Genomic DNA, 27,919 nt, shown 5'->3' with positions numbered 1-27,919 from the left:
GGGCCAGCCTCTTAGGTTTTCAGGTTACTTGCCATTTCCAGACAGCTCAACATTTATTAACAGTAAAGTGAGTTAGATAAATAGGAAACAAGGCATCTATGAGTCAGAAAATAGGTCATACATGAACACAGCTTGAAGCTATTAATACCTAATGCTGCTATTTAGTGAATAATGAAGAAGCTGATGCTAATTGTTCAGTTAAAACAGTCTTGGCCTTGGTAATTTTCTTAAGCGCTTTCAAAAAAGAGACATAGAGAAATTATTATTTTTCTGGACTGGCTTTTGTATTGATACACATTTCTTCCTATGAAGAGTCAGATTTTTGGTGCTTTGTTGAAATGAAACCAGAAAAATTCTTCATCTTAAGTAAGGGATAAAAGAAACTAAGGGTCACATCACAAACAATACATGTCAGAAGCAAATTAAAGAACATGAAATGCTAGTGGATTAACTCCTTTTTCTGCACAGACATCCCTTATTTCCCTTCTAAATAAATGCAAAGTAACTGAACATATAATTCCATACCAGGATGGAAACCAGGAAGGATATGTTTATGGTGATTTTGTGATTTTGGTTTTCGTTCTTTATTTTTACCCAAGAAAAATGCTAAGTATGCATGCTTAACAATCCAGTGAAAAAGTTATTTTTCCATTTCAAACAGATTAGTAATGTAATTGTTGTCTTCCAAAATTATATTAACTGACTGAGCACCTACTCATCCTTTTTATGTTTTTATCCTTGTTCAGATGTAGCCTCACATCAAACTTCTTATTCAAGCCCATTCTGAATACAGTCTTATTTATTTTTTGCATGTGATTTTCTATAGTACTTTTCATTATAGCAGCTGAGTACTTCACAGACACCAATAAATGTTTGTTTGTAAGGCTCCTGTGTGCTAAAGCATTAACACCTTCCCTTCACATGTATTGAAATTAGGCACACAAATTTACTCATGGCAGATCTTAGCTTTGGGAAGGCTGATGACATAATATTTCTAATGTTACATTATTATATTTTCTCTGTGAAGATGCAAAATGCCAAGGCTTTAAAGAAAATAAATTATCACCACCCAAATCCAGATTTCATTAAGTCCCTTAGTGGCAGTTGGTGTTTCAGGAGTGATGGAAACTCAATCAACAGCAATGAACTCTACCATTTGGACTACTGGAATAACAATCAGCTAGGCTAATCCATTACTTTCAAGGTGAATCTGTAATGAACAGGAACAAAATGCAAGAGTTTCACGCATCTGTTAGGATGGATATTGTTCTACACAGCCTCAGACCACAGCCCATTTCTCCCTCTCAAATTTATTCACCCTGTGCTCTGCAACATACACTCTCTTTCAAGTTTGATTATAGCCACTGCCTCCACTCCAAGTCTCAGTTCATGAGTACCTGTGAATTCCACTCTTTTTCTCCAGTTCAGTCTTCTTTTGGATTTACTCCTACTTCACTTTCCTGATTTTTTCTCAAACTCTTATACAATATCTGCTTCCTCCTACTACACCATTCCTTCCCTTTCTTTGTCCATGTTTTATCTGCCAGTTCACAACATCATCCTTACAGGGATCTAAAGTTTGTACCTTACCAGCCCCTCTAGATCACTTTTCTGTCCCCATTCTGTATTTTAGCAAGTTCTCCTTTACTTACTCCTTTTACAGGATTAGTTTTTTGACTGCATATTACTGAAGTGACTTCTGCCAAATTCTTTGGAACTAACATGAAGCATCAAGACATTAAAACAGAAGATAAACCATTTTTTCTCATGTGCAGTGTTGAAGCCAAATTAGCAAGATGTGGACTGCAGAGATAAACTGTAATGTGGGTGAAAAATGACTGGACTGCTAGTCTCAACAGGTTGTTATCAGCAGTACAAAGTCCAATTGTCGGCCAGCCACTAGTAGCATTCCTGTATAATCAATAGTGAGATGGAAATTTTATTAACAAAGTGAAAGAAACACACTACATCTTTAGCAAGCTAATGAACCATACCGTATTAGCAAGAAGGGTGTGCAAAATGGTAGCTGTGCTGCAAAGTAAGGCTGCCAATCAGAAGGACCTCACCAGGCTGGAGAAATGGCAACAAAGGAATTTCAACACTGGCAAATGTACAGCCATACCCCTGGGACAGAACTCTGGAAACTCTGGGACAGAAGAGGCTGGAAAGCACAACAAAAGTAAAAGAGAAAACTGGTACAACCTTTAGTAAAGAAAATCATGACTGCACACTAGGAAACTGTACTTCACAGTAGGAGTGATTCAGCAATACTAGAAGTCTTCCTATATGAATGTGGAATCTCCATTACTGTGTATATATATATATGACTCAACTGTATAAAGGCCTAGGCAAACACCTTTCAGGTTAACCTTATACTGAGTAGGATGTTGATCAGATGTTCTCCAGAGACCTCCCAAACTTAATTCACTCATTTTCATCTCACAGTAACTTGCCTCAGCCCAAAGCAATAATTGCAGAAAAAATGCTGTTCAAAAGCCATTCAGTTGTATGGAGAAGCAACCTGATCCATTTTGTCAAAGAAGGATGCTTTTGCAATCAAGTCATTATATAATAGTTGAGAAAGGATCAAGAATGCATGATAAAGATAAAATTTCATGTAATTTAGCTAACAAATGCAAACTATTTCCCACTGTGAAAAGTATGATGCCTCAAGGGAACATAGCTTAAATTTGAGCAAATTTTCTGGAGGGGAAAAAAAAAAAAAAAGTAAATAAATAATGAAAAAAAAAAAAAAAAAAAAAAAGCCAGACTTCACATTATCAAATATTAAAGCTTCATATTACAAAGATGGCTAGACTAGACAATAAAAATAATTGCCTTTACTTTTTTTTATAGCTAAGTTTTCTCTGTCCTACCTGATACTTAAGAAGTTGAGGTTTAGTGTTTTTTTTCTGCCAAAATGCTAAAAAAAAAGACCTCTCTCTGGGACTATCATTTAACATGAAAATATAAGCCAAAGCTAAACAGCATATGTAATCAATAAAGAGGGTAACCTCAGTGGATCAGATAAGAAGAACATTACTAAATCTGTCTGAAAGTAAAGTGGAGTTTTGCTCTTAGGTGTTTAAAATATTCTTTACAGAATCAGATTAGTTTTCTTTTAACAGTTTTGATTGCTTGGATCCAGAAGTAATATTAGCTTACCAGTTTGAAACCTAATTTAGTATTGCTGGAATTCTTAAGCTCCAATGTGCCTTGAAGGTGAGTTAACTTACAATTATACTGGTCCTTATATTGTTGCCATTAAAACTTTCAGTTATGTTATTTTATAGAGGTTTCAATCTCTCCATCTTTCTCCATGAATCTAATTGGCCAGATTTTAGATTACTAAGAACCTGCTGCAGCACCACATCCAGGATTTGAATACTTTTATCTCTAATTGATAACCTTGTCAATGAAAACTAGGATATTTCTCACTACACAGCAAGACAAAGCTATAAATATTTTTGACCCATATGTTCTAAATAATCCAAATAATGAAAAACTATTGCAAGGTAAAACCTTTATTACAGTGGATCATATTTTGGCATCATTCTCACTTTTTCTTGCTTGTGTTTATCAGTTTCGCTAAAGGAGGAGTATCATTTTACTCTAGAATGGAAGCAAACAGACAAAGCTGTTCTTTGACATATTAGCTCCCCACAGATATCTAAATCTGGCATATGCTCTTAGCCTCAGTATTCTTTGTCACTGCTGCAGTTTTCTGAGTACAAGGATTCTGAGATATGTAATTTGAAGCAGGGATCCCATCTGAAGTTCAAGGTGTAGCTAATAAGCAAAATAGGGAACACTCACTTGAATTAATTTTCTTTAGACACTATTGATAGAAGTTACTGAGTAATAATTAGAGATATTATTTGATCAAGATAGCTCAGTACAATAAATGCTTTAAGAATGTTTACCAGATTTATAAGCTAATAAAATAAGAGGTATTATATGACATTTCAGTTCTGCCAAAGAACAGATTTTACAGTAATTCAAGGGAAAGACTAAAAATGATTTTGAAAGATAGCACCTTCTAAAGTTTGTCTACAGACCAAGCATAAAGAGGATTAAAAAAAAAAAAAAAAAAAAAAAAAAAAGTAAACTTTTAAAAACTGGAGTGTTTTTCATAGATTTACAAATGAGCAAATCTGATTTCATGAACCTCAATAACATTTAAGGTTCAAAAAATAAAGGAAAAGGGAAGTAGCAAGAATGCTGCAGGCCAAAAGTGGAGGCTATCTGGAAAGCACATTATGAGTTTCTCAGTATTGTTATTTAAGATTTGGGGCCTAAATCTTATACTGTTTCTGCTTTCTGCACCCTATCTTCCCATCCATTTGTATTTGCTGTGAGCTGAGACTTTTCCTGTGTTGCAGTAAATGTCCTTTCCCCTTTCTTCCTAGCTTAGATACTGCCTTTGTATCATGCTAGGAAGTGTTCTGTAGTTATATCTTAGCAGCACAGATCAATCCTAAAGCAAACTGTACTGAACAATGCAGTCTTTCATAGGTTTGTATGATAGCAAATAATAAAATGACAGAGAGGACTGGAAGTATTTGATTTGTGATTGAGTTGGTCAAGATTTTCACTAGAGATCAATGAGATATGGGAAAATATTCAAAGGATAAATAGAAGTTTTCACTAGGAAATCAGTTAAGAGTAGTTCCTCTATCTATATATGATGATTAGGATGTGAAAAAACAAATGTACTCTATGATCTTGTAGCTAATGATTGGAGAGTGAAATGCGTGGATATCAAATTCAGCTCACTGATGCCTAGCTGCTCACAGGTGTGTCATTGTCAAGGGGAGACAAAGGGTCTCAATACCTAGATAGATACTGCTACCCAAGTCCTGGAGAGGTATGTTTTGAGAACTGGCACTGGTTGTGAGACAGAAGCACATGGAAACAGAATGCAATATATTCCACTCATTGTGTGACAGACTATACTCTTAAAGCTGTAAAATGATTTTTTACTCACTGGATATGAAGTGGTTACACACAAGTCTTTTCACTGTTAGCCACTAACAGCTTGCTTGAGATGCATTCTTAGTTACTTCGGATTTTCAGCCACTAATGTTACTTTCTTTTACTAGTGGCTTCTATAAGGAGGAAAAAAAAAAAAAAAAGAGAGAGAGGCACTTTTTCTTATTTATGTACAAGCTAGTAATTATGTCACTAGTTCTGATAGTCACTGCAATGGCTGGAAGATTACTGGTGTTTTGAACACCTATCAAATAGAATTTATGTATAAGACACACATATTTAAGCCTTACATTTTCTAAGGACTACATTTCCTTGTTCTGTTGAAAGATTAAAATTAATTGCCCAGATCATTCCCAATTCCAGTGTTGTTATACCTTGTCAAGGAAGATTAACTTGCAAATTGAATTTTATGGTCTTCCTGTCTCAAAGAGGTGTCCCCGTAAGTACGTAATGGATGAAATATGGAAAGTAATATCTCATAACTTGATAGTCTTGCACCAGAAGATCTTGAGTCAGATGAGAGAAGAACTCTTCCACTAACTGGAATATGAACTTAGCAGAAAAACTGAAATGCCTTGCTTTGACCAGCATCACATTGAGCAGAGTTCCCAATAGCCTCTGGTAAACAATGTCCGCTTGCAGCTCAATCCAAATAAACAGGAATAATTTAGAATCTCAGATCTGACTTCTAATAAATTTTCCAAGCAGAACCCACAATGAAAACATTGCTTTCAGTGAGAGAGCTTAAGGATAGCATCTCTGCCCTAATCTCAGCCCTTACACATGAATAAATAACAGAAAACTCCCTGTAGACAAAGCAGGGAGGCCATGATTAGTTTTAGTACATCGTTGTAAACAACACCAAATTACTCTGTATCGATTTATTAGAAGTAGTTGCATTTCACTTTCAGGACTCTTCTCCTTTGTGTTGTTGGGAGTGATGTCTTAGCTCTGCTTAGCCTTTCATGTTTCCTGGGATTTGATGTTCAGTTTGCAATTGCTGTAGAAGTAGTGTCAGCAATTAGTGCTTTCCCTATCAGAGCAGATATGGTGAGCAGTGTTTGTTGTTTCAGTAGTCTCAGAGCAAGAGTGATCAAGGCCAATGGCGCAGAGTCAATACTCTCTCTTCCTCTCCAGGGATGTAGTGCAGTATCTATCTGAAGGGAGACTGCAGATGTTGACTGCTTTGATTCTTTAGAAGTAGGATACGTGGTGGAATTAATTTCACATAGATATGTATTGATGTTCAAATTTATCTCCATCTCCACTAAATAGATATCTGTACTAGAATGAGTCTGTTTGGCTATCTTTATGGTACAGAAAGAGAAACTCACATTTCTAGACCCTGATACACCTGGTCTTTTAGAATCATGTACCTTAGAAAAAGGTTATGTATTTCTTTACAGTACCTTTTTCTCTCTGTGTTTCCACAAACTAAGAAATGTGTCCATGTGAAGGTTTGATGCTGCTGTCCACATCTTATGTTATTTGAGGTATCCTAGATGACTATCCTCACTGATAGCTACCTGCTACTCCAGGAAGTTATAGGCACATAATATATACATATTATATATACATATATATATACATATTATATATATATATACACATCCTGTGTAATATCTACCAGCCCTATCTAATCTTACAGCCTCTGAAACTGCATCAATACATTCCTCAAGGAAAGCTGAAAATACAAAAAAGTTGGTATCTACAAGACCCTCATGACTGTAACGTGCCCTTCCATGAGACAGAAAAACATGCAATTTTCCTATCTCTTTCTTTATAGGCACCTATTGCTGTAAAATTAATAGGTATACCAGGACAGTCTCTGAAAACAAAAACACTGAATGTTGAGGAAACTCTGGTCAAATATCACACCTCACTGATGCTTGACGAGGACCTGAGAACAGATTGTTGCTTTAGAGAAAAGCAACTTTATCATGCACAGTATTCCTTCATGTTCTGGAATAATTCATACTTCATTATGAACAAAAAATAAAAATTAAAAAACTAAAAAAAAAAACCAAAAAAAAAAAACAAAAACAAAAAACCAAACACCTAAACTCACTGTCCTTTGATTTTTCTATTCATTCTATCATTCTTTTAATTTTAAAATTTGAGAAAATCCTCATTATTTAAAATTCAGTATGAGCAGCTATAAAAACTCATAATGAGTCAGGTAAGGTTGAAATAAAAAAAAACAAACACGTTTATGAAATGCAGAAGAGACATATGTATGTGATAATGAGGAGTTAAGCTAAATAAATTACTATCTGAATCTAATTCCAGAGCTTGAGGTACTAGAGGAAGTAACTAACGATTTTTCATCTAATATTTCTGCTTGTATGCTGACTTTTCATCTCTGTCACTCACTAAAAACAAAAAGCTCCCTCATCAGGTAGCTGGTAAGAGCCACCTCATTTCACATGGGTTTCAGTCAGATTTGGAAGCAGCACCAAAGGCTACAGAGAGCCTGAAATACAGACAGAATTTTATTTGAGATGTGCAGACTCAGTGGGATAACACTCAAGCATTGCACACTGGAAGAACAACAAAATTCATCTTCGATGTTGTTATAGGAATATACGAAGGTAAATTAGGTACTGAATGCCTTCATGGTATTTCCATGAATGAACAAAAGCCTGACAAAAAGGATAAGGAAATAATTTGACCAGAACCCAAACGTAATAGTTAAGAACAAAAGAAATCTTTCAATTAGTTTACTACAGTACCCACGAGTGCAGGATTTCCTGTAATAATAATCAACGACTAAACTGCCTTTAATAAAACCACTACTAAAAAAAGGTATTGGAGAAAATAAAATATATGTAAGATATGAAGAGAATTAAAAACGTTACTAGTGCTGTACCTTCTCCCCCTTGCGAAAAGATACAGACACTGTAAGATAAGGGAAAGGTATTTTAATTTGGCTCCCTATAAAACCAGCCACAAGGTCAGATATAAAAAAAAAAAAAAAAGTCAGGCTAAAGACAGCACAATATGAATTAATTAAACCCATTCTCTTATCTCAAGTTCGGATGACCTGTGATTTAGAAAGCACAGTAAGAAAGAGACCGGTGCTATGTTTTTTAATTATTATTATTTACAACATTTGTTCTTTTCTCTATGTACTGTTATGTTCTACAGCTGGACATAGAAGTCTGTCATTATCTTGCAATAAGAAATAAAGTCTTTTGAAATTAAAACACAATTTGAAAGAAATAAAATGTAACTTTAGTATTAATACGCATGTGTAAATTAGTACGTGTTAATAGCGTGATTTTCAATGCTTTTAACTAAATGCAACAACATTAAAAATTTTCCTTATTACATGTGAAATATTTTTATTTTTGTGACTGAATACTTTGAGCATTTTATCTGGGTATATGCTAAATACAATTTCAGCACGCACCAATCTACAGTGAATATTTATTGTCCTAGTCACTTGTATCAGAGAATGCACTATTTTGCATCTCAAATCCAGTGTATAACAGGAGGATGCAATTCAAACTTTACAGTATTGCAAGCTAAACAGCACAACTGCTGCACCAAAAGGGCAAATAAGAATTTTCAAGGGGGCTTTTTGAGACTCTGGTTATATTACTTATTATCACAGCAAGAAAGCGATCATAAACTGATCATGATAGAATTTAAATTTTTGTATGGCTTTGGTTTTAGTTTTTTACGCCTTTACCACTCATACTAGTATGTTACATCAGAAATTCATCATTTTGTTACTTAGACATCTTCAAATCTCCAAAATCTATGTGTTTGTTGCCAGATTACACTGCCTTATGTTCTCTTTTGAATTCAGGTGGGATTGGAACAGACAAATGAATAAAGCAAATTGGAAAATAATGCACTAAAATTTTTGAAAGAACTTGCTCTTGTACCTCATGATTAGATAATGAGATGTCTCCCAGACACCGAACACCTATTTAGAATATTTCTAGCATACTATTTATAACTGGTATACAAGAATAAGAACCTAACATTTAATTTTGTCAATATGACAACTTCCCAAATATGGTCTTTGTGAAATTTTTAAACAGCAAAGCTTTGTCTATTTAATCCTAACAGTACTATGCCTCGTAACAGACGATAATCATGGGGAGGACTTTGTTCCACATTTCCTATTACCATGTCAAATGTGCAATACAGAATCAAGGCCAGAAGAGGCCATTAAATCAGTCTTGTAACTCTGTATTCGGATAAACCACCTGCACAACCAAGATCATACATTCACCTAATTTCCACTGCTTTAAGCCTCATATATTATATACATCTAAAATGCATCTTGAAAGGACATGCCTATCCTTGACTGAAAACATCAGGACAATGGGAATACACCGCTGCCCTTTAATGCTTGTTGCAGTGCCTGAATGTTACTACTACAATGTATGCCATTTTTATTTTGAAGTGTCCCACCTCCGCTCACTGTTAGAAAATAAAATAATGCCATTTCCACAGTTCAGTTTTCATTTCCAACTGATTCTTGGTTTTTCTCCCTCCTCAAGTAAAAAGCCCTCACTTTAGCCCATTTCCTGCATGTGCATTTCAGCTTCACAAACTCACTGTTCAGCTGTTTACACACCACATGTCCCTTAAACGCTTTCTAACAGAGTTTTGCCCTGGATAATCATATTGAAAAATAAAAAAAAAATAAAAATAAAAATAAAATAAAAACAACATGGAATCTAGTGCAAAACACACTTTCACACCCACATCACTGTTAAACAATCCAGATACTCAATGTTCAAGTACATTAATTCCTCCTAGAGTTATTGCCTTCAGTTGCTCTAAAATACATTTTGTCTGAATCAGTTCAGCTAAGAGACATATTAGTTGGGCTGCCTGGCCTAACCGTTATCTTTTCACTTGTCTTTATTCCACTTGATCCCCAAAACCGATTAATCATTTGCAAAAAGTGCAATCACCATCTGTTTTTTTGGATCAGATTCTGCTACAAGATTATCTCAGGTTGCGTGACACTGTGTTTAATAACCTACATTGCTGTTCCCAGCAACAGTTAAGTCTGGCCTCGACAGGGAAAGGATAACCTGGTTTTATTTTTAGAGGGTCTCTCCATTTGTATAAAAATCACCTGTATTTCACAAATAAGCTGACATGGACAGCATTTAGGAGCTAACCGTTCACTTTAATTTGCTATAGTCCATTATTATATGCCAGTAAAAAATTAAGCTATTAACAGTGCACAAAGATTAACAATGTGAGTACTGGTGTGTTTGATTATATTTTCCTGGAAGCTACAGTTCTATCAGTTTCTCACACATATGTCAGAAATTAAGTATATGCTTTCACAATTTCCAGTGCGTATTAAAATTCTTCTATTGAAGGATAAATATAAATTTAAAAAGAAATCATATTTAAATTTATAAAAATTATTTTGAAATGCAGCATGCTAGATTTATGCTTAATATATATCAAAGTTTGATTAAAAATGCAAGGCACATAGCTCTTATTGCAGCTCATTAAAGTGGTTGCTGACTGAAATACTGTCATTGAATCAGTTCAAACAGTTTGATTTGGAAGGATATTGTGCCTGTGAACTACTTCCTATATAAGTCACTTATCCTGTAAAGGATACCAGAGGTAAGTAATACTCTTACTAGCAGCTAAGAGCTGAACAAACAGCCAATTGCACATTTTCAGTATGCTTCTAGACAGTAATTTTAATATACTGCAACAAGGAGATTGTTTGCCACTCCTTAATCAATTATGATTTCATGTTTTCCCAGGAAACATTTACACTCATTATCTAATTTGTTTCCCATTTACTTACAGTTTTCATTATTTACAGATCACAGGCACAGTAAGCTGTGAGTTACAGTTTTGTTTTATCCTCTGCTATTTTTATGGTCCCGATATCATGGAAGATTCCACAAGATTACACAGTCCTTTACACAAAAATGAAAGTGTAGGGCAGACATATTTCAATATTCTGATTTCTCAGCATAGCTGCTTAAAGAAGAAAGAGAAATTCTCTGTTGCACTTACCTGTAGAAGGCTGGAGGAGCAGTTTCCCTCATCCCGAAGCTGCCCTGTTCGTTTTCAAGGTAGTAGGGTACCTGCTGGCTGTGGTGATGGATGAAGGGTGAGAGCTGGGGTGCCGTTTGCAAGAACACCACTGGGCTTGGTGGGACATTGTTCAGAGAGTGAAATCCTGCCAGGCTGCTGGACCCAAAAGATTCAGAAGTAGGGGCATAACTGAGTGTAGTAGAGCCGTACACTGGAGCGGTAGTACCAAAATCGTAGGTGGCCCCTTCTGGGTAGTTAAAAACTCCTGTCTTGTTGCTTTCCACGTACATGTCGCTGAGCGATCGTTCCAGGGGAATCTTCAGCTGAGGTCTGCTCAGAGTCTCCAGTTCAGTGCCTTGAATCTGGTGCAGCAGGGTAACTCCAGAGGCTTTGGTGTGAAGGGTCATGGTCATTGCTAATGGCAGGGAGCAAGGAACATATCTGCTTTTACTGTCAACAGCAAGATCGGCAGCTGGCAGTCCACCTAAAAAAAACACCAGAACCTATTCTGAGGCTCAGCAGAAATCATGTTAAAGCAGCACTACACAGGTATTCCTCTGATCTCGGCGAGGAGGAGTATACAAACAAATGCAGGGTGAGCACTGGAAAGGCACATTCTCCCTCTCCCTCTAACTTTTGAGAACTCCTCATCTGCTCTAATATGCGTTACAAGGTGCTGGCTGCAAGCCAGGGGCTCTTGCCTTGTGCCGACGCTGATTTAAACATCACTTCAGAAACAATTAGTTTTGGAGGTACACCAAACAATTGTCCCACTAAATGTTACTTTATTCTTGCTAGTCATTTAATTTTTCACTGCAGGGCAGCCAGCACTCCACAGCAGCTAACGGGAAAGGACGCTGAAATCAGACCAGAAAGACTAGTCCAGTGGTCAGCCAGATTACTGCCTTTTATTTCCTCAGCAGGCTCCAATCTATCTGTGCTTATCTCTCCCTGTTTGATTCATTTTCATGTTTGCTAGAAATATGTAATGTGTACATTGTAATGACCCTGGATAGGACTATGCTGTAACTGAGATATGGCAAAGCAAAATGCATGTGCAAGCGCATGCATCTGTGTGTGTAACAAGTCTCTGTCAACAAAACTAGCTAACAGAAATTAAAGAATGTAAAAGATTTGTGTAGGACAAAAGGTTTATAACAAGCTTTATCAGTAACAGTGACCCAAACTAGTGAAGTGAAAATTTACATTAAAAAAAGTGAGGAAAAAATTTAGATTAGCCCATAAATTCCTGTCTGTTTCTGTTTTACCTTGTAAAACAATGAAGCAAAGCATCTTTCAGACTTTGCCATGGTAAGACCTTAGAAACTAGGAAGAAAGATTTCAGCGCACAAAAAAGGAATACAGGATTTTTTATTTTATTTTTTTCTATTCCCACAAACAAAAGCTCAGCAAGCTTAGATTTTGCTATCAACTTGAAAATAAAGTACTTGATTGGAATCAGTGTTAAAGTAAACTGAAATAATTCTCAAAGTTATCTTTAGGGGAAAAAAAAAAAAAAAAAAAAAAAAAGGTGGAGAAAGGACATAATGAAAAGGTGTGGCATGCATACCTCATCTTGCAATCTCATCCCAAATAATTTTAACTTTTCACAAACCACATCTCCTGAACCAGCTAAATGAAAACCTTCAGAAACCGTCCCAATTTCTCTAGCATCATTGTTGTGGTCTGCAATTCACTCAGTTAAACAGGTTAATGTTGACCCTAAACACATTAATATATGGACTTGAGTTAGTATGATTTGAATACGAGCAAAGCCTACACTAAACAACTCCACAGTTATTCAATGCAACCTTTGAAAAAATGCAAGAAACCAGAAAACTGAATGTATAGGTCACTAATAGCTTCTAGAAAAGTTTACTATAATCTTTTTTACCTTAGTAATAATATGGTGTTTTAGAACTTCTGTTAAAAAGCAGTCACTTATATTTCCAAGATTACACAAGTAATATATATTCGTACCTCTACTGACATGCAGCTAAGACAGCAGCACACACATAAAAATGTACTTGATAGATTTCCTCACCCTCCCCACCACCCTCCCTACCCTGTTCAAATTTCAGATTCTAGACTTTGATCAAAGAGATAAGCCTGTTTAAATAACACTGGACTAAACACATTCCCAGTAAAAAAAAAAAATAATAATAATAATAGACAATCATACCCAGAAGTTCAGAAAGTCTTCGAAGAGTTATTCTGAAAATATGCCAGAGTGTGAGAGGAAAAAAAAGAGAGTGTGTGCCTGTTTGCATAGAGTGGTTGAATGTGCCTCTGCAGAGACTCACAAAACAGCAAGCAAGTAAAGCTCTCAACAGCCTGTCTGCTGGGCTACACAGTCTGAAATGAATGGCAGTTACGAGTTTAAGGTCGGTCACTCTTATAGATTCATTTCGTGCTTCAGTAATACACAGAAGAAGCATTGTCTCATATTATGCTGCATAATCTGAGAATTAATGTGAGCCTGTCTGCCATATGAAGTGCCCGCTTCTTATGTACACTACAAAATAGACTTTAACTTTTTATTTAAAGCATTATCTGATGTGCATACTATTTCAGAAATACTACCTTGACACGTAATAAAACGTTAAAGCATAATAGCTGTGCAGAAGAGGGGAGATAGAAGTGTATGCACACAGAGCTGATTTCTGAACGTGTCCTGTGCAACCTCAGTGCTCTTTCTATGCAATTTCTTTTTAATGTCATGAATTATTTTGGGAGGATTGTGTGTTATCACAGACACAAATATTTAAAATTTCTACCATACAAAAACAACAATGAAACATATTGTTGCATTAAGCAAAAGCTGCATCATGTCTGCACCAGAATATTTAACCAAAGACCCTATGAACAATTTTCAATATACCAGTGTGGAAAGTTGCAGTCCTGCCCTTAAAAGGGCTCAGAAATAGATAACTGCAGTATCCACGCAACATATAGCCTAACACACATCTCAGCAGAAGAAAACGTGTCAAATCTCACGAGCAAGCTAGAAATCTCTGGTATAGCATCCTGTAAAGTTTGCCTCAATTTTTTTTTATTTTTTTTTATTTTTAATTATTTTTTGGGTAGAATAAGCTCAAGGGTAAATGAAAGAATAAGAACTGCGGGAGAGATATGGAGCTGCTTAATCAAGCAACATTCTAGGAAGAAAGCGAATTTGTGCATACTGCATCAAACATTTTTTTTAATCTGCATATTAGAAAAATGTAGATGTTTAAAAAGAAAAGGAAAAGGAAAAGGAAAAGGAAAAGGAAAAGGAAAAGGAAAAGGAAAAGGAAAAGGAAAAGGAAAAGGAAAAGGAAAAGGAAAAGGAAAANGAAAAGGAAAAGGAAAAGGAAAAGGAAAAGGAAAAGGAAAAGGAAAAGGAAAAGGAAAAGGAAAAGGAAAAGGAAAAGGAAAAGGAAAAAAAATACAATTGTAAAATGAAACATTATCAGAAGTGTTTTTCTTCCTTGTCCTGTATGCTGATTACTACCCTATTTGCTCCAGAGTAACTTACAGAGCTTCATACTGCTTTAGAGATGACATTGAATGTGTTGGCTTGTGGGCTTGGCCAGGAAAGATGCTTTAGTTTCTAAATCCTATTCTTTGTGACTAAAGACCAGGACTCACTCCACCACCCAGTTTAATCTCACTGATCTATTATCTGTCACATTTTATACATTTTAAATAAGACCTGGAAAAATGTACAGGATATAGCAATAAGATTTTGTATTTTTGACCAACAGTCTATTCAAAAACTTGGTCACACTACATCCCACTTCATGTATACACTCCATATATGACTTCAAAGAGACGGGCTTTTCTCATACACTCAGTTGTTGTTTTTTTTAAATGACAGGTAGTAACTACAGAGTAAATGAAAATAAGAACTGGCTACAATATCTTTGTTTCTAGTGTTAGAGAGGAGTGTTAAAAAATACCATGCCAATGGGAAATCCACTTTATATATTATAGATTTAGGCATTTCTCTACTAACATGTTTTCAGGGGCAATCAAGCTCCGATACATGTTTCACTCACCTTAATGAAGGTCTTATAATTTCTGGGTGCTATAAAGAACATTTCACAGGAGATATTCATCTATCCCAGTCTTTCACATATCCCCATAAAATATTGGGGGAAAGTGGTCCTGCAGACTCTGAAAAGTTTGTAAGTTTGTGCCAGATATAGGATTGCTGCTTTTGTTGTCGTTGTTTTGGTTTTGAGATATGACTAAAGAAATAATGATTTTATTATCTGTACAAGAATCATAGAATCAGTATGGTTGGAAAAGACCTCAAAGATCATCCAGTCCAACTGTCCAATATTACCCCACTGAGCCATGTCCCTTATTACAAAATATAGTCATTTATTGAAGACCTCTAAGGATGGTAACTCCACCATCTCCCTGAGCAGCCTGTTCCAATACCTCACCACTCTTTCAGAGAATAAATTTTTCTTAACACCCTAACCTGAATCTCCCCTGGCACAACTTGAGGCCATTCTCTCAAGTCCTATCACTATTCATGAGGAAGAAGAGGCCAACCTCCAGCTCACCACTTCTTTTCAGGTAACTGTAGAGAGCAATAAGGTCACCCCTGAGCCTTCTCTACTCTAGACTAAACAATCCCAGTTCCCTCAGCCATTCCTCACAAGATTTGTGCTCCTGACCCCCCATGACCTTTGTTGCCCCTCCCTGGTCACACTCCAAGGTCTTGATGATAGGTATACAGGAGAAGATAGAGATTAGCAATTACAGAATACTGAAAAACCAGGAGAGTCCACTGTAACTGAGGAGCACTGCTGATGTTGGCCTGGAAGGTCAAAACAAAAACTGCTTCTTCCCACCCAGTGGTTTTTAGTGAGACTGAATCCAAAGATGTTTATGAACCAGTGAAGATCTAGACACTCTTTGTCAGAGAAATGAGAAATGAACTAATTGCATGAAAGTGGCTCACTAAACTCTGCACTTTTCTTTTTAACATCTTAGTCTATTTTCCTGTTCTTGATAAATCAGTGTTCCAGTGCTCAACTCAGATTTTGTAGTGAAGACTTCACTCTAAAGTGCAGTAATAAAATGCTGTACCTTGAAACATTAAATGGAAATTGCATTTTTGTGGTTAAGATTGCATAATTTAGAGCTGAATAACACCTTAGTATGTTTCTGAAGACAAACTCTGCCCATTTCAATTGATTGATGACCACAGTTTCTAGTTTTTGCATTTCTGTGTTTTTTTTTTGCAGACAACCAACTCTACCAATCAGATTAAACTAGCAGAGTTTGGCTCACCTGGATTACAAGTCCAACACCCTTGCCAGCTAGAAACAGGAGGATCTTGAATCATATTCAGGATCCTGAACATAACAGAAAACATGCAAGTATTTTCACTTCAAATTTGGAACGTAATGTAAAAGTGAAGCAGCCTTCTTACACAGATTACAAATAAAGATGCACTAGCAAAATGAACTCATTAACAGAAAAAGAAAAAGCAAGTATGAAAAAAATGTATAGAAAATATTATACTAACGCATCTAAGTAACTAAAAGAAGGCCTGGGGATTCCCACTGCTATCATCAATTCTGTACCAACTAGAAGTCCTGAAATTCAATCAGGTTATGGTAACAGAACAAGTCCAATTTATAGGGAGAAAAAAGCAAAAGAATCTGAGGAAGAAACAGGCCTAACTGAACAGTCTTGATTCTGTGAAAGATAAAACAGCTGCTCGAGGGAAAAGAAGATGAAAGTAAAAACTATATATTTAAACTATTCAAATAATGGGAATCTTTAAAGTTAACAAAACTCCTAATCCTGCCTTGGTTGTTGGTGGCTTTTTTCAGTGCTAGTTTTAGTAAGTGCTCCAACAGAAAGTGGTAAACTCAGAACTGAGAAGATATACTATAAATTTTCCATAAATCTGCTGACAGTGAGTGACCATAAACTTCATTGCTCCGGTTCCACAACTATAAAGATAGAAGCTTTTTTTAGATGCTGCAATTAAAGAAGAATCTTTTGCACATAACAGGAGGAACATTATGTTTTTCCAAGATTCCACTGTAGCATTACAGAGAAATTATGTTGTGTTTAGTCCAGTGAGGAAACTCCTCAAGACAGACAGCTGGAGAACAGCACCATCTATCCCACTGCTTTATAAATCATCTCTGAATAAGAATAATAAAGCCCTTGATACCACTAGGCATAGCACAAGGTACGTTTTAAAATTCTTCAGGCTCTTTGCAGAGACAAGATTTCCAATCTGTTATTGTCAGTATAGAACATTTAAAGTTGCTGTAAAATGAATATGAGAATGTATACCTTCCCCCCCTCCCTTCCCCTCAAATCATTTACCAAATTCAGTCATGGCACAAAAAATAGTGGACCCAAGGTTCTGAATTCAACATTTACATTTCAGATTGATGTCACAGTTAAAAAAGGAGTTTCTGTTTTCACATGCCAACTGTAATTAGACAATTTAGAGAATTTGCTCTAAATATGTATTATTCCAAACAAGAACCTGTGGAATACAATTATTCCATACACATGTTCATTAATTTATGTTATTTAGATATACCTTTAGCTTTGCTGGTACTCTGTGTAAGAGGATCTGTTATACATTTCACATGAAATTATCTGTGCAGTCAAAAGAAACACCAATCTGGGGTATGACCATAGTTTTTGGCATAGTATTCTAACGCACTACATTTTAAGACTTTGCTTACAGATACTTATGATGTGATCAGATTTTCACCACTCAGGTGGGAATCTTACCTGTGAGTGATGAGCTCGGAGAGGATGACTTGAAAGAATTTGAGCCAACTGGAAAGAAAACAATCCACATTCTGACAATTTTTAAACTCTTGAAGAAATTGCTGTTTTTCAAAGCAAAGATTTATAAAAACTCTCCTGACTGAGCCTGCTTTTTTCTCTCTCAGATGCTAGTACTGATAAGACTGGGCATGAATCTTCACAAAACGATGTCTGACATGCTACCACCCAGGTAAGTATACAGACTGAAACTTTTCCCCCTTCAATACCCATCTGGGGAAGAGATTATTTTGTCATTTGTAATGGTGAACTTCAGTCCCCATACCTACAAACTGAATTTCCTGAAACCAAAATGGAACACCATCTTCCTTTTCAATTCAGCATTATAAAACAATATGTAGAAATACCCTTTCTTAAAGTCTGAGATGACATGCTATCATATAATTGGTTTTTGTATTTCTTCTGTGTTTTTGTGCCTAACAAAGATAGGAGAGGATAGCGCTAAATAATTATGCTCAACTCATACGGAATAAATGACTTACTACATACATAATATGGGCCAAAATACCTGAGTACTCTGGACAAACTCAAAAGATATTAGAAAATACTGAGGTTTCAGAGAGTTAGCAGATGTTTTCATGCAGACAAAAAAAGAAAAAAAGAAAAAGGACATCTCTGCTTTCTTAAATAAAATGTTAACCACTTGTGAGCAAATGTACTCACTGGTAGGCAAGCAATAATGCGTTGCTATGATTTAACATTAAGGACTGTGTGTGTCTTAGTCATAAATGCAGCAATATAACAGGTCATGGATTTAGCTTCATTTAAAAAAAAAAAAAAAAAAAAAGGGGGGGGGGGGGTAAATGGAAGGGAGGGAGGGAGGTGTAACTGAGTACCCTGCATTTATATTAATTTATTGTGTTTATTCTAAAGACAAATTCATTTTGAGCTACTGATTACCATGAGTTAGCATTTTGAAAAGAGATTACAAAAATGACTGTAATTCTTCAGAAAGAAGACTGCTTACAAGCTTGGGTGAGACATCTTCAAAACGACCAAATATTACTATGTCTGCACTCCCAAAAACTGTCATAAATAGTTAGTCTCATTTTATGTGGTGATATAAAGTGTGATTGAAAAAAATTGATATGAGATGCAAAGTATGAAACTGAGCACAAAATTGCAGCATAGCTCAGCTATGTGAGGAAGACAACTGTAAATAATTTATTTCTAGTTGCTAGAATTATGCTCCTTAAAACTAGGAGTAAGATGTCCTGTAGAAGAGATGTAGGTATGACGTAGTTAGAGAGATTTTTATCTAAATGTAAAAAAAAGACCAGTTATACAAGAAAGCCAGCTTCCCCCATCTGACACCATGGGTTTCATACAAGAAATGACCCTTTTGGTATGAATTAAGTATGTGTCTTTAATTAGAGGACAGCATAAAGAAGCATCTCAGATACCATTATAAAAATGTAACTGTGATATCTGTCTTCCATGTTTGCAAATTCTTAATTTAGTTTAACCTCCAAGTACCCTAGGGTGATTTCAGGCTAACTGGCACATGCCCCTGTACACCCCTGCACCATTCATATAACTCTTTACAAAAATACTATTAGGAGAGTATTTTTACTTCTATTTTGTTACATTTAGTACCTTTACTTTTTACAGTACTATTAATATAAATTTAATAGGTTGTACCTTAGAAAAATATACAGACCAATCTACAGTAATGCAGATAGAAACATCTAGGTAAACTCTGTACTGGAAACCTCAGTCCTGGACAAGGAAGATGTAGAACAGTTGGAACAGGTCCGGAGGAGGCCATGAAGGGCTGAAGCACCTCTCCTTTGAAGACAGGATGAGTGCTGGGCTTGTCTGGCTTGAAGAAGAGAATACACCAGGGAAACCATACTGTGGTTTCCAGTAACTGAAAAGAGCTAATAAACAGTGAGACCTTTTACTTTGTCTGATAGTGATAAGACAAGGAGGAATGGTTTTAAACTAGAAGAGGGAAAATTTAAGTTAGAGAGAAAATTTTCAGTCCAAAGGTGGTGAGGTACTAGCACAGGTTATCCAGAGAAACTGTGGATGCCACATCTCTGGAGGTGTTGAAGACCAGGTCAGACTGGAGGTTAGGAGGCAGTCTGATCTATTGCCTTATTTATTGATTTACAACCCTTCCCCCACTGCAGAAGAGTTGGAGATGGATGAGTTTTTTTAAGGTCCCTTCCAACCTGAGCTACTCTATGATTCTATTATTCTACACCATTTTCAGCTTAAAGAAAAAAAAAAAACAACTTATTGACATGAAAGAGCAGTCCATAGACCACAAATACACACACTTCTCCCCCTGACTTCTTATCCCCTTACTTATCCCCAAGAGAATTTCACTGTTTCAGCAGGTTTTCTTAGTGGATATGGGCTCCATTTGCTAATCAGTCATATTTCATAATTAATTGGCCTCACTCACAGTATTATTTCTCAAGACTCCTTTTCCTGCCAAATTCATGACAATATACTAGACAGCAACAACAGCTTCTCATATTTCAGGTCTAAACACGTGTATGTAGATATTCCCATGTAATTGTATCCATGAGCATGCAAAATACACATGACAATTTTCTTCTCATGTAAACTATCTCAGGTCTATTATCTCAAAGACTAAACTGCAATCACCACCTGAATACTACTTTTTTTTTTTTTTTTTTTTTTTTTTAGTATCTCTAGCAAAAACAGGTCCAACAGGTTCTTTCAAAAGATGCTAGCTAACAGCACTGTTAAACCAAAAGAAAAATCTGCTTTGACATTTTGTTATCTCTGTTCTTCAACAGGCCTCATGCTATGAGACTTCCTATTACCTTACTCCATTTTCAGTCTGCCATTACAAGAATGAATTCCAAGGACTCCAAGCATTTGGACACCTGGTGTATGAGGACAGTTTCACATTGCAAGGCTTGCTCAAACTGCAGAAAAAAAAAATCTCATGGGAGAACTTACTGCTACCTACAATTATCTGACCAGAGAATACAGAGAAGACAAAGACAGATTCTTCTTCAAGGTGCACAGTGACAGGCCAAGACACAACAGTTGACAAGGCATAACATTTTAAAATCCAATTAGATATTAAAAATACAATTTATTTATTTTTTACCAGGAAAGTGGTCAAATACAAGAAGATGTTGCTCAGAGAGGCTGTGGAATTCATATATTGTGAGTCTGAGACTCAGCTGAAAAGATCCCTGAGCGAAGTCTGAGTGTAGTGGTCTGAACATACTTCCTTCGAGCAGTTTCAATAAGATGAAATATTGGCTTCCTTTCCAATTTAAATTATTCTGTGAATCTAATACACAGATATGCAACAAACTCTTTGAGCAGAAAATATTAATTAACTTCTTAGTCTATTTTCTTTCCTGTTCTCCACAGATGCTTGATATCAAGATCCCATTTTATGGATTTTCATCAAGATATCTGTCTTTATCAATTTGCTTGCTATTCTCCACAAATTAGGTAGGAACTAAAAAAGTTCCACGGGCAAATATACTCTTCCCCTCAGCTGATCAATGTCTTAAGAATCTCAGTTCTTTGAGAACCTCTAATAATGAGAGTTAAGACATAACAGAAAATTATTATCCGCATCATCTCAGTAAAATGCTCCAGTCTAGACATAAAATACCTCTATGACATCACTTCATATTAATAGACCTGCCTGTTTCCAGAAGTAAATTGCATATATATCAGAAGTAAATTGCATATACATGAACATGGAGCATGTACCAAGACTGTGGTGATAAACTGTTAACAAGCTCTTGTGGTTTGGATAAAATAAAGCCAACTGCCTATTTCAATGGAGATAAGAGTCTACATCAAAAAGGTCAATCTGAAGCATCATTCTGCAGGCTTAATTCCCTCTGTCAATGATTTTCCATTTATACAGGGATTGCATGCAGTAAATGTAACCAGAGCATCAAAGTATTTAGAAGATAAAGCCTAACTTCAAGCCAGAAAATTGTGTAGAATCAATCAGCATGGCTTAGTTCCTTCACTCTAATTCTTTCTAGTAACAGTACTCAATGATACTCTGTATTAATACCTCACACATTCGCGTTTGCTTGCTAAAAGCTAACCTTCCAATAGAAGTCCTTGTGGCAAGGCTAGTCCAAACATCTCAAAAAATTATACTTACTGTGACACCAAGATAACTTCTGATAACTTAGCAAAGTCTTGTTGCTTCAGTGTCCTATTGTCATCTACAGGATACCTCAGTTCAGCTACTGTTAGCCTGGCATCTTAAGAAAAATTATTTTCTTTGGATAATCATTATTAGTCTTTCTTCTCTGCTACTGCAAGAAAGGCTACCTATATTTGTGTATAATCTGCAACCAAGACATTAAGTCCATTTCTCTTCCCTCTACCCAGCTGCATATTAGCACCGAACTATTAAATCATTGCCAATGTCATATATGGAAGGTGCCTCAATTTTCCTCTGGGCCTATTCTCATAAATCTTAAATCAAGAAGGAAAAGCCTACAAGGTTACCAGTCATTGAACTAATTAGTGTTGTTAAAAAGTATTTTTTATTTTCTCCCTGATGCCAACAATAGGCTTGTTATTGTCCAGCTACATATCTGAGTGACTCACTGATGTTACCGGTCATCCATTCAGCATATGCTCTAGAAAAGCAGTCTGTTCATTAAAAACATTCATGTCTATCAGGGAAGGTACTGACTGCTGTCATTCTGTGCAGATGCTAAAAAACATCAAATTCAACATACTAAATAGAAAAAGTATTGCAGATGTGCCCTGAGTTAACAATTCATCTGTTCTTCGTAAGCTGTATTTTCTATCCTCTTGTATTTTAAAAACTATTAATCAGAATTTCTTAAATCTTACCAGAAAAATCAACCCATCTTGATTACAAATCTCAGTAACATGCTCCCTCAGCTGATATGATTTAGTTTAAATAGTGAAAATACATCATCAATTTTAAAAGATCTAGTTTTAAAACTAAATAACTAAATAATGAGACTTTATAAGATATTTTCTGATAGTTTAGGATTTTTAAGTTAAAATAAACACATATGTGAGAGATTGCATTAAATATGTAATCTCAAATAAGGCTGCAATATATCTTCCATGATATAATGAATCAGTCATTGTCTTCAATAGGACTGATCGTGATGAGCTAAGTTAAAAATGAGTTTAAGTGCTTTGCTGGATCAGGGCCTAAGTCTCTGATCCTCACACACACATCATCTCCAACCATCAAGAGAAGTCCAAAATTAACAGCCATAGAAGCTGTATGTCATTCTTTGGGAATAACTTGCAAGCTTTCCAAAATTCTGTTTCTGTGATATAAGGTATAATTCTTACCACAGAGAAAATATCCAATTTTAAAACTGACTTAACAAGTCTACAAGCATAGTCAGTGCAATCTGAACCTGAAAGCAATGTAGAAGTTCTATAGTAATTCTTGGGAGAACCTATGATCACTATCAGAAGGTTCCTGTTAAGTACTGTGTACATTTGGAACAAAGAATGTTTACTTAATAGCACAGATTTAAATATTCAGCTTTATCCTCATGACTGAAAATAGCACCTTTAAAGAAGATTTCACAGATCTCTATGAATTCTGTGAAGAGATAGTATCTCCTGCTCCCGTTATAAGGTTGTATTTATTTAAATACAATCTTACTCAAAATATAAAATATTTAGATTGAGATTCAAACAATTCAACTTTAAGCACAAGAAATCTATACAGAACTAAAGAATTAGCACTGACGGAAATTTGTTCAAAGGATCAGCAATCTGCTCTAGGTGGTCCTGCTTGAGCAGGGGTACTGGACCAGATGACCTCCAGAGGTCCCTTTCAGCCTTAATCATTCTGTGATTATGTGGATAACAGAAGCATCAATATGTTACTGTTGTTGAAAACTTCACTTCCTGACAAAGCAGTATAGATAACGAGCAACAACAAAAATCATACAACTTCAGTGCTTTCTAACCAGCATCAAGCAGAAAATGACATCACAGTTATCTGCTCAAGGAGATGAGAAATAAAACTCACCCAAAAAATTCAAAAATTATCTATGAGAAAGAACTAGGCTTCTGGTTAATGAAAGCTTTCAAAGTTACTTCTATGCTTCTTTAGAAATACAAAAAATGCATTGTCATCTGTCAAGCGGAACAAATAGGACCTTAGTGATTCAGTAACAGTTGCACTCTCTTGGCAGATATTAGCTTGCTTAAGGCAGGAAAGATCAAAGGACACAAGTGGATGTCAACAGGGAAAAAAGAAAAAAAACAGAAAAAAAAAAAAAGACCCAGAAAAAAAAAAAAAAAAAAAACAGGTCAAAGTTATTTATTATTTCAGCATTCCCCTATCTTTGTTTGTTCTTCTACCATTTTCATTGTTTTGTGCAACAAGATGGAGGTTTTCCTGAAACAGAGTAGTCAATAATTTCATGCAATGTTTCCTTTTGCAATACAAGCTCTCTTGTAAGTTCAGAAGCCCATCAGAGCAATCGGTTTTCCATTCCTAAGCGTCTGTGAAATACAAAATCCAACAGAGTCGTTCAGTACAACAGCCTAAAAGACACAGAAGAAGCAACTATTTATTAGCAGACAGAATCAACGAGAACTATTGGCATTAGAGAAATCCAAGAACATTCTTATTTGATCTGAAATTATAGAAAATCCACATTTAGTGTTAACTGGCAGCTAATTTCCGTGAAAGTGATGTTACAGCTAAGAAACCTTTAAAAGCTGCACACACTACTATCAAAGGCTTCTTACAGTTGTGGTAAATTAATTTAAAGTTGTTTGGGGTGGTTTTTTTGGGTTTATTTTATCTAAGGGAAATACCAAGAAATCACAGTCCTTACTGTGTGTCTAAGTTTTAGGGTTATCCCTCGTATTTCCTAAATTAAATCTTGCCCTAATCAAAATCTCAGCTCTGGATGATTAACCTATGTCTCATAGATGCTGTAATGCTAATATAGTTATATTGCTTTGTAGACAAAGTTACTATTACTGTAGAAGGTAATATAGGAACCATTTCAGGTGGAAATATTGCACAGTTCTTCCTATAACACTTCTTGAGTAAGATAGGTATTCTTAGAAAACTTCACAGGAAATAAACACACTTGGTGGTATTGAGTCTCTACTGTTGATTTTCCATTCCAGAGTGCAAATAATTCTGACATCGTTGGAATTGTATGGACTGGTGACACATTAAAGTGAAGGAGGGAAGTATTCAGAGGCTAGTGTCAGCCACAGTTATCAGTGAAGATAATAAAAGCATTTTCCACAGGGAAGTGCTTATTTTGTAAATAGAAAGTGGATACAACTCCAGGCTTCTCTGACTGGTGAAAATGCGGCATATGTGGAGATGTTCTCTGGCACTGGAATGCAGCTGTACTTTACCTATTGCAGGAGTCTCCTGAATATTCCAATAGGCACCTGAACATGGCTCAGGCATTAGAAAATTACAGAGACAGTTCCCATTATTTAAGGTGCATCTATCCACAGCTTTGTGGAATATATTATCTTAGATGCAAGATACTCTAATACAACTGGTCCATCTGGTAATGAACTTGGATGAACTTCATTTGTGTTTATAACTAGAGTGTCTGGCTTTCAAGTGTTTTACAAATACTGATTTGCAACCTGTTTGTTAGGTGCCAAAGTTCAAGAGCAATGCAGTTATAAGCCTGGGCATGCCTCACTTCTGCATGATATGAGCAAGCACTATGAGTCACTGAACTCTTCTAACTGAAAGCAGTCAGGGAACATCTGCAAGGCACAAAGGAAACACATCCCTGTTTCAGTGTTCAGTGAATTCAAATTCCTGAAAGACAGCCTGAAAGACAGTCTGGCTTGCTGGTCAGGGCTTTAAAAGGGATAGTTTTGCAATACAGTTCAAGTGATTTAGTGGGAAACTGCTGACAAAAGTCTCCTTCCAGACTGCTAGCTTGGCGACAGATGCCTGCAAAAACCTTTTAGTTGTTTTCTGAAAGGTGAGTATCATGCTGGTACAACTCTTGAGCCAGTGCAGAGGAAGCTGCAGGAGTACATGGCTAGAGTGGGGAAAGGGAGATCACCTTTTTCAGAAGCAGACAGCCCTTACATTAATTTAGCTGTACCATAAAAGTACATTCAGAATCATTGCAGCCTTCCAGTATTTAAAAGGGAGCCTATAAGCAGGCTTTTTTTTTTTAATTAGCTCTATTAACCTACACTCTCCTTAATGAATTATTTTATAAAAAGATTCAGTGTTTTCAAAAGAAAGAATGTTTGCTGCTAAAGACCAAGAAGAAATATTTTGCTTTTTATGAGTTTTTATGAAAATGTTTCATTGTTTTTCCACATTTCTATGCAAACAATCAAGCATGATCTTCTGAATATTTGAAATTAGCTAATTTTGGCAAAGAATGATACATTTAATCAGTACTAAAAGTAGTTAATTCCATAATGGCACCGTTTGTTTATTTTTGTTAGATATTTTTCCATAATATATACTATGCAATTAAGAAAGGGGAAAATAAAGTATATTTTTAAATTCAGTGACCCAAAATTATAGACGGAGTGACAGAAAGATCAGAAGTTGTTCATCCACAGTTTTAAGAGGATAGAATTGTAGAATCATAGAATAGCTTGGGTTGGAAGGGACCCAAGGATCATTAAGTTCCAACTTCTCCCTGCTACAGGTAGGGCCTCCAACCTTCAGATCTGATACTAGACTAGGCTGCCCAGGGCTCCATCATACCTGGTCTTGAACACCTCCAGGGACAGAGTATCCACAGCCTCTCTGGGCAGCCTGTTCCAACACCTCACCGCTCTCTTGGTAAAGAACTTCCCTCTGACATCCAATCTAAACCTTCGCTCCTTGACTTTGAAACCATTCCCCCTTGTCCTGTTGCTGTCTACCCTTGTAAAAAGTTTATTCCCCACCTTTTTATAATCCCCTCTTAAATACTGGAAAGCTGAAGTGAGATCTTCTCACAGTCTTCTGCAGGGTGAACAAGCCCAGCTCCCTCTGATCTTCATGGCCCTTGACTGGATCCTCTCCAACAGCTCAACACCTTCCCTGTATTGAGGCCCTAGACCTGGATGCAGTACTCCCAGACAGGAGTATATATATATATTCTTTAGAAATAGAAGTAGCTTCATATAAGTATTAAAGAGTATTGGAGACAAAATATTATGGCCAATGGAACAACAGTTTGCATTAAAATAGCAGCAATTCCTGCGTGCCTAAGCGTATGCTTTTCAGAGAAGGATTTATATGAATAAATCAAATTTAAAAATATTCTTTACCATATTAGTACTGTCATAGAAAGACTGTATCTGTTACCAAAGCAGAAAAAAATTGTGCTTACTTTCCACCAGCATGTGATTACTGCTCATTATCTAAAAGAGGTCCAAAGGCATAGTGTGAATTAAAGTCTGCAAAATCTCCACACCCAGAAAGTACACGCACTGTACCCATGACTACTGAACCCATCACCAGCAGTCACTGCAAATATTTTAGTATTATAGAAGTTGAAATAAATATTACAAAGCATTACCTTAATAATAGATTGCACACTTTAATGTACCACAGTAAAAATCCCCATATTCAGTCCTCAGATATATAAAACTGCCAGTGTTTCTTCTCACGTAGACTGATCTTTGACACATAGCACACAAAAACAGAACATTTGAAAGCGAACAGAGAAGTTACTGTTTTTATAACAGAATTTTATCCTGCGATAGTCACAGTTTGGGTATGAACACTAACTAGTTTGTATTTTTATCTATGTTCCACTGAGCCACTTTTTTCTTAAAGTGCTTCAGAGAGTGATCCATTGAATGCCCATGTATGGCTCTGGAATGTGTTTATAAATGACATAAAAGAAATTCATATAAGAAAAATAAAAGCTCAATTACAAGCCTACTTCTTGTGAGCAGCAAAACAGAACTGTACACTGAGCATACACTGTTTCTTTTATCTGAAGCATCCAAACTGCAGGAAACCACCCCTGATAAACCAAATGGACTTCAGATAAACTTAAAAAGTAACTGACACATTTGCATGTCTGTGTCCTCACTTAAATCAATGAGTGAATAGTCCTTGTAAAATCAA

General features: G+C 35.9%; 1 protein-coding gene across 7 annotated transcripts in view; it reads right to left on the bottom strand.

Moving 5' to 3' along the window:
• Positions 1 to 27,919, bottom strand: part of ESR1 (estrogen receptor 1) — a 173,998-nt gene that overhangs the window by 89,852 nt on the left and 56,227 nt on the right. For 5 of the 7 annotated variants that reach the window (XM_032443211.1, XM_032443212.1, XM_015858163.2 and 2 more), the window contains one exon: positions 11,011 to 11,515. In XM_032443211.1, coding sequence (XP_032299102.1) covers positions 11,011 to 11,515 — 505 coding nt within the window. 7 annotated transcript variants of the gene reach the window in all.

Source organism: Coturnix japonica, chromosome 3 (genome assembly GCF_001577835.2).
Source record: "Coturnix japonica isolate 7356 chromosome 3, Coturnix japonica 2.1, whole genome shotgun sequence".
In the NCBI taxonomy this organism is placed as follows: domain Eukaryota; kingdom Metazoa; phylum Chordata; class Aves; order Galliformes; family Phasianidae; genus Coturnix; species Coturnix japonica.
Note: the sequence above shows the minus strand (reverse complement) of the source record. Positions and strands in the feature narration are given on the sequence as shown.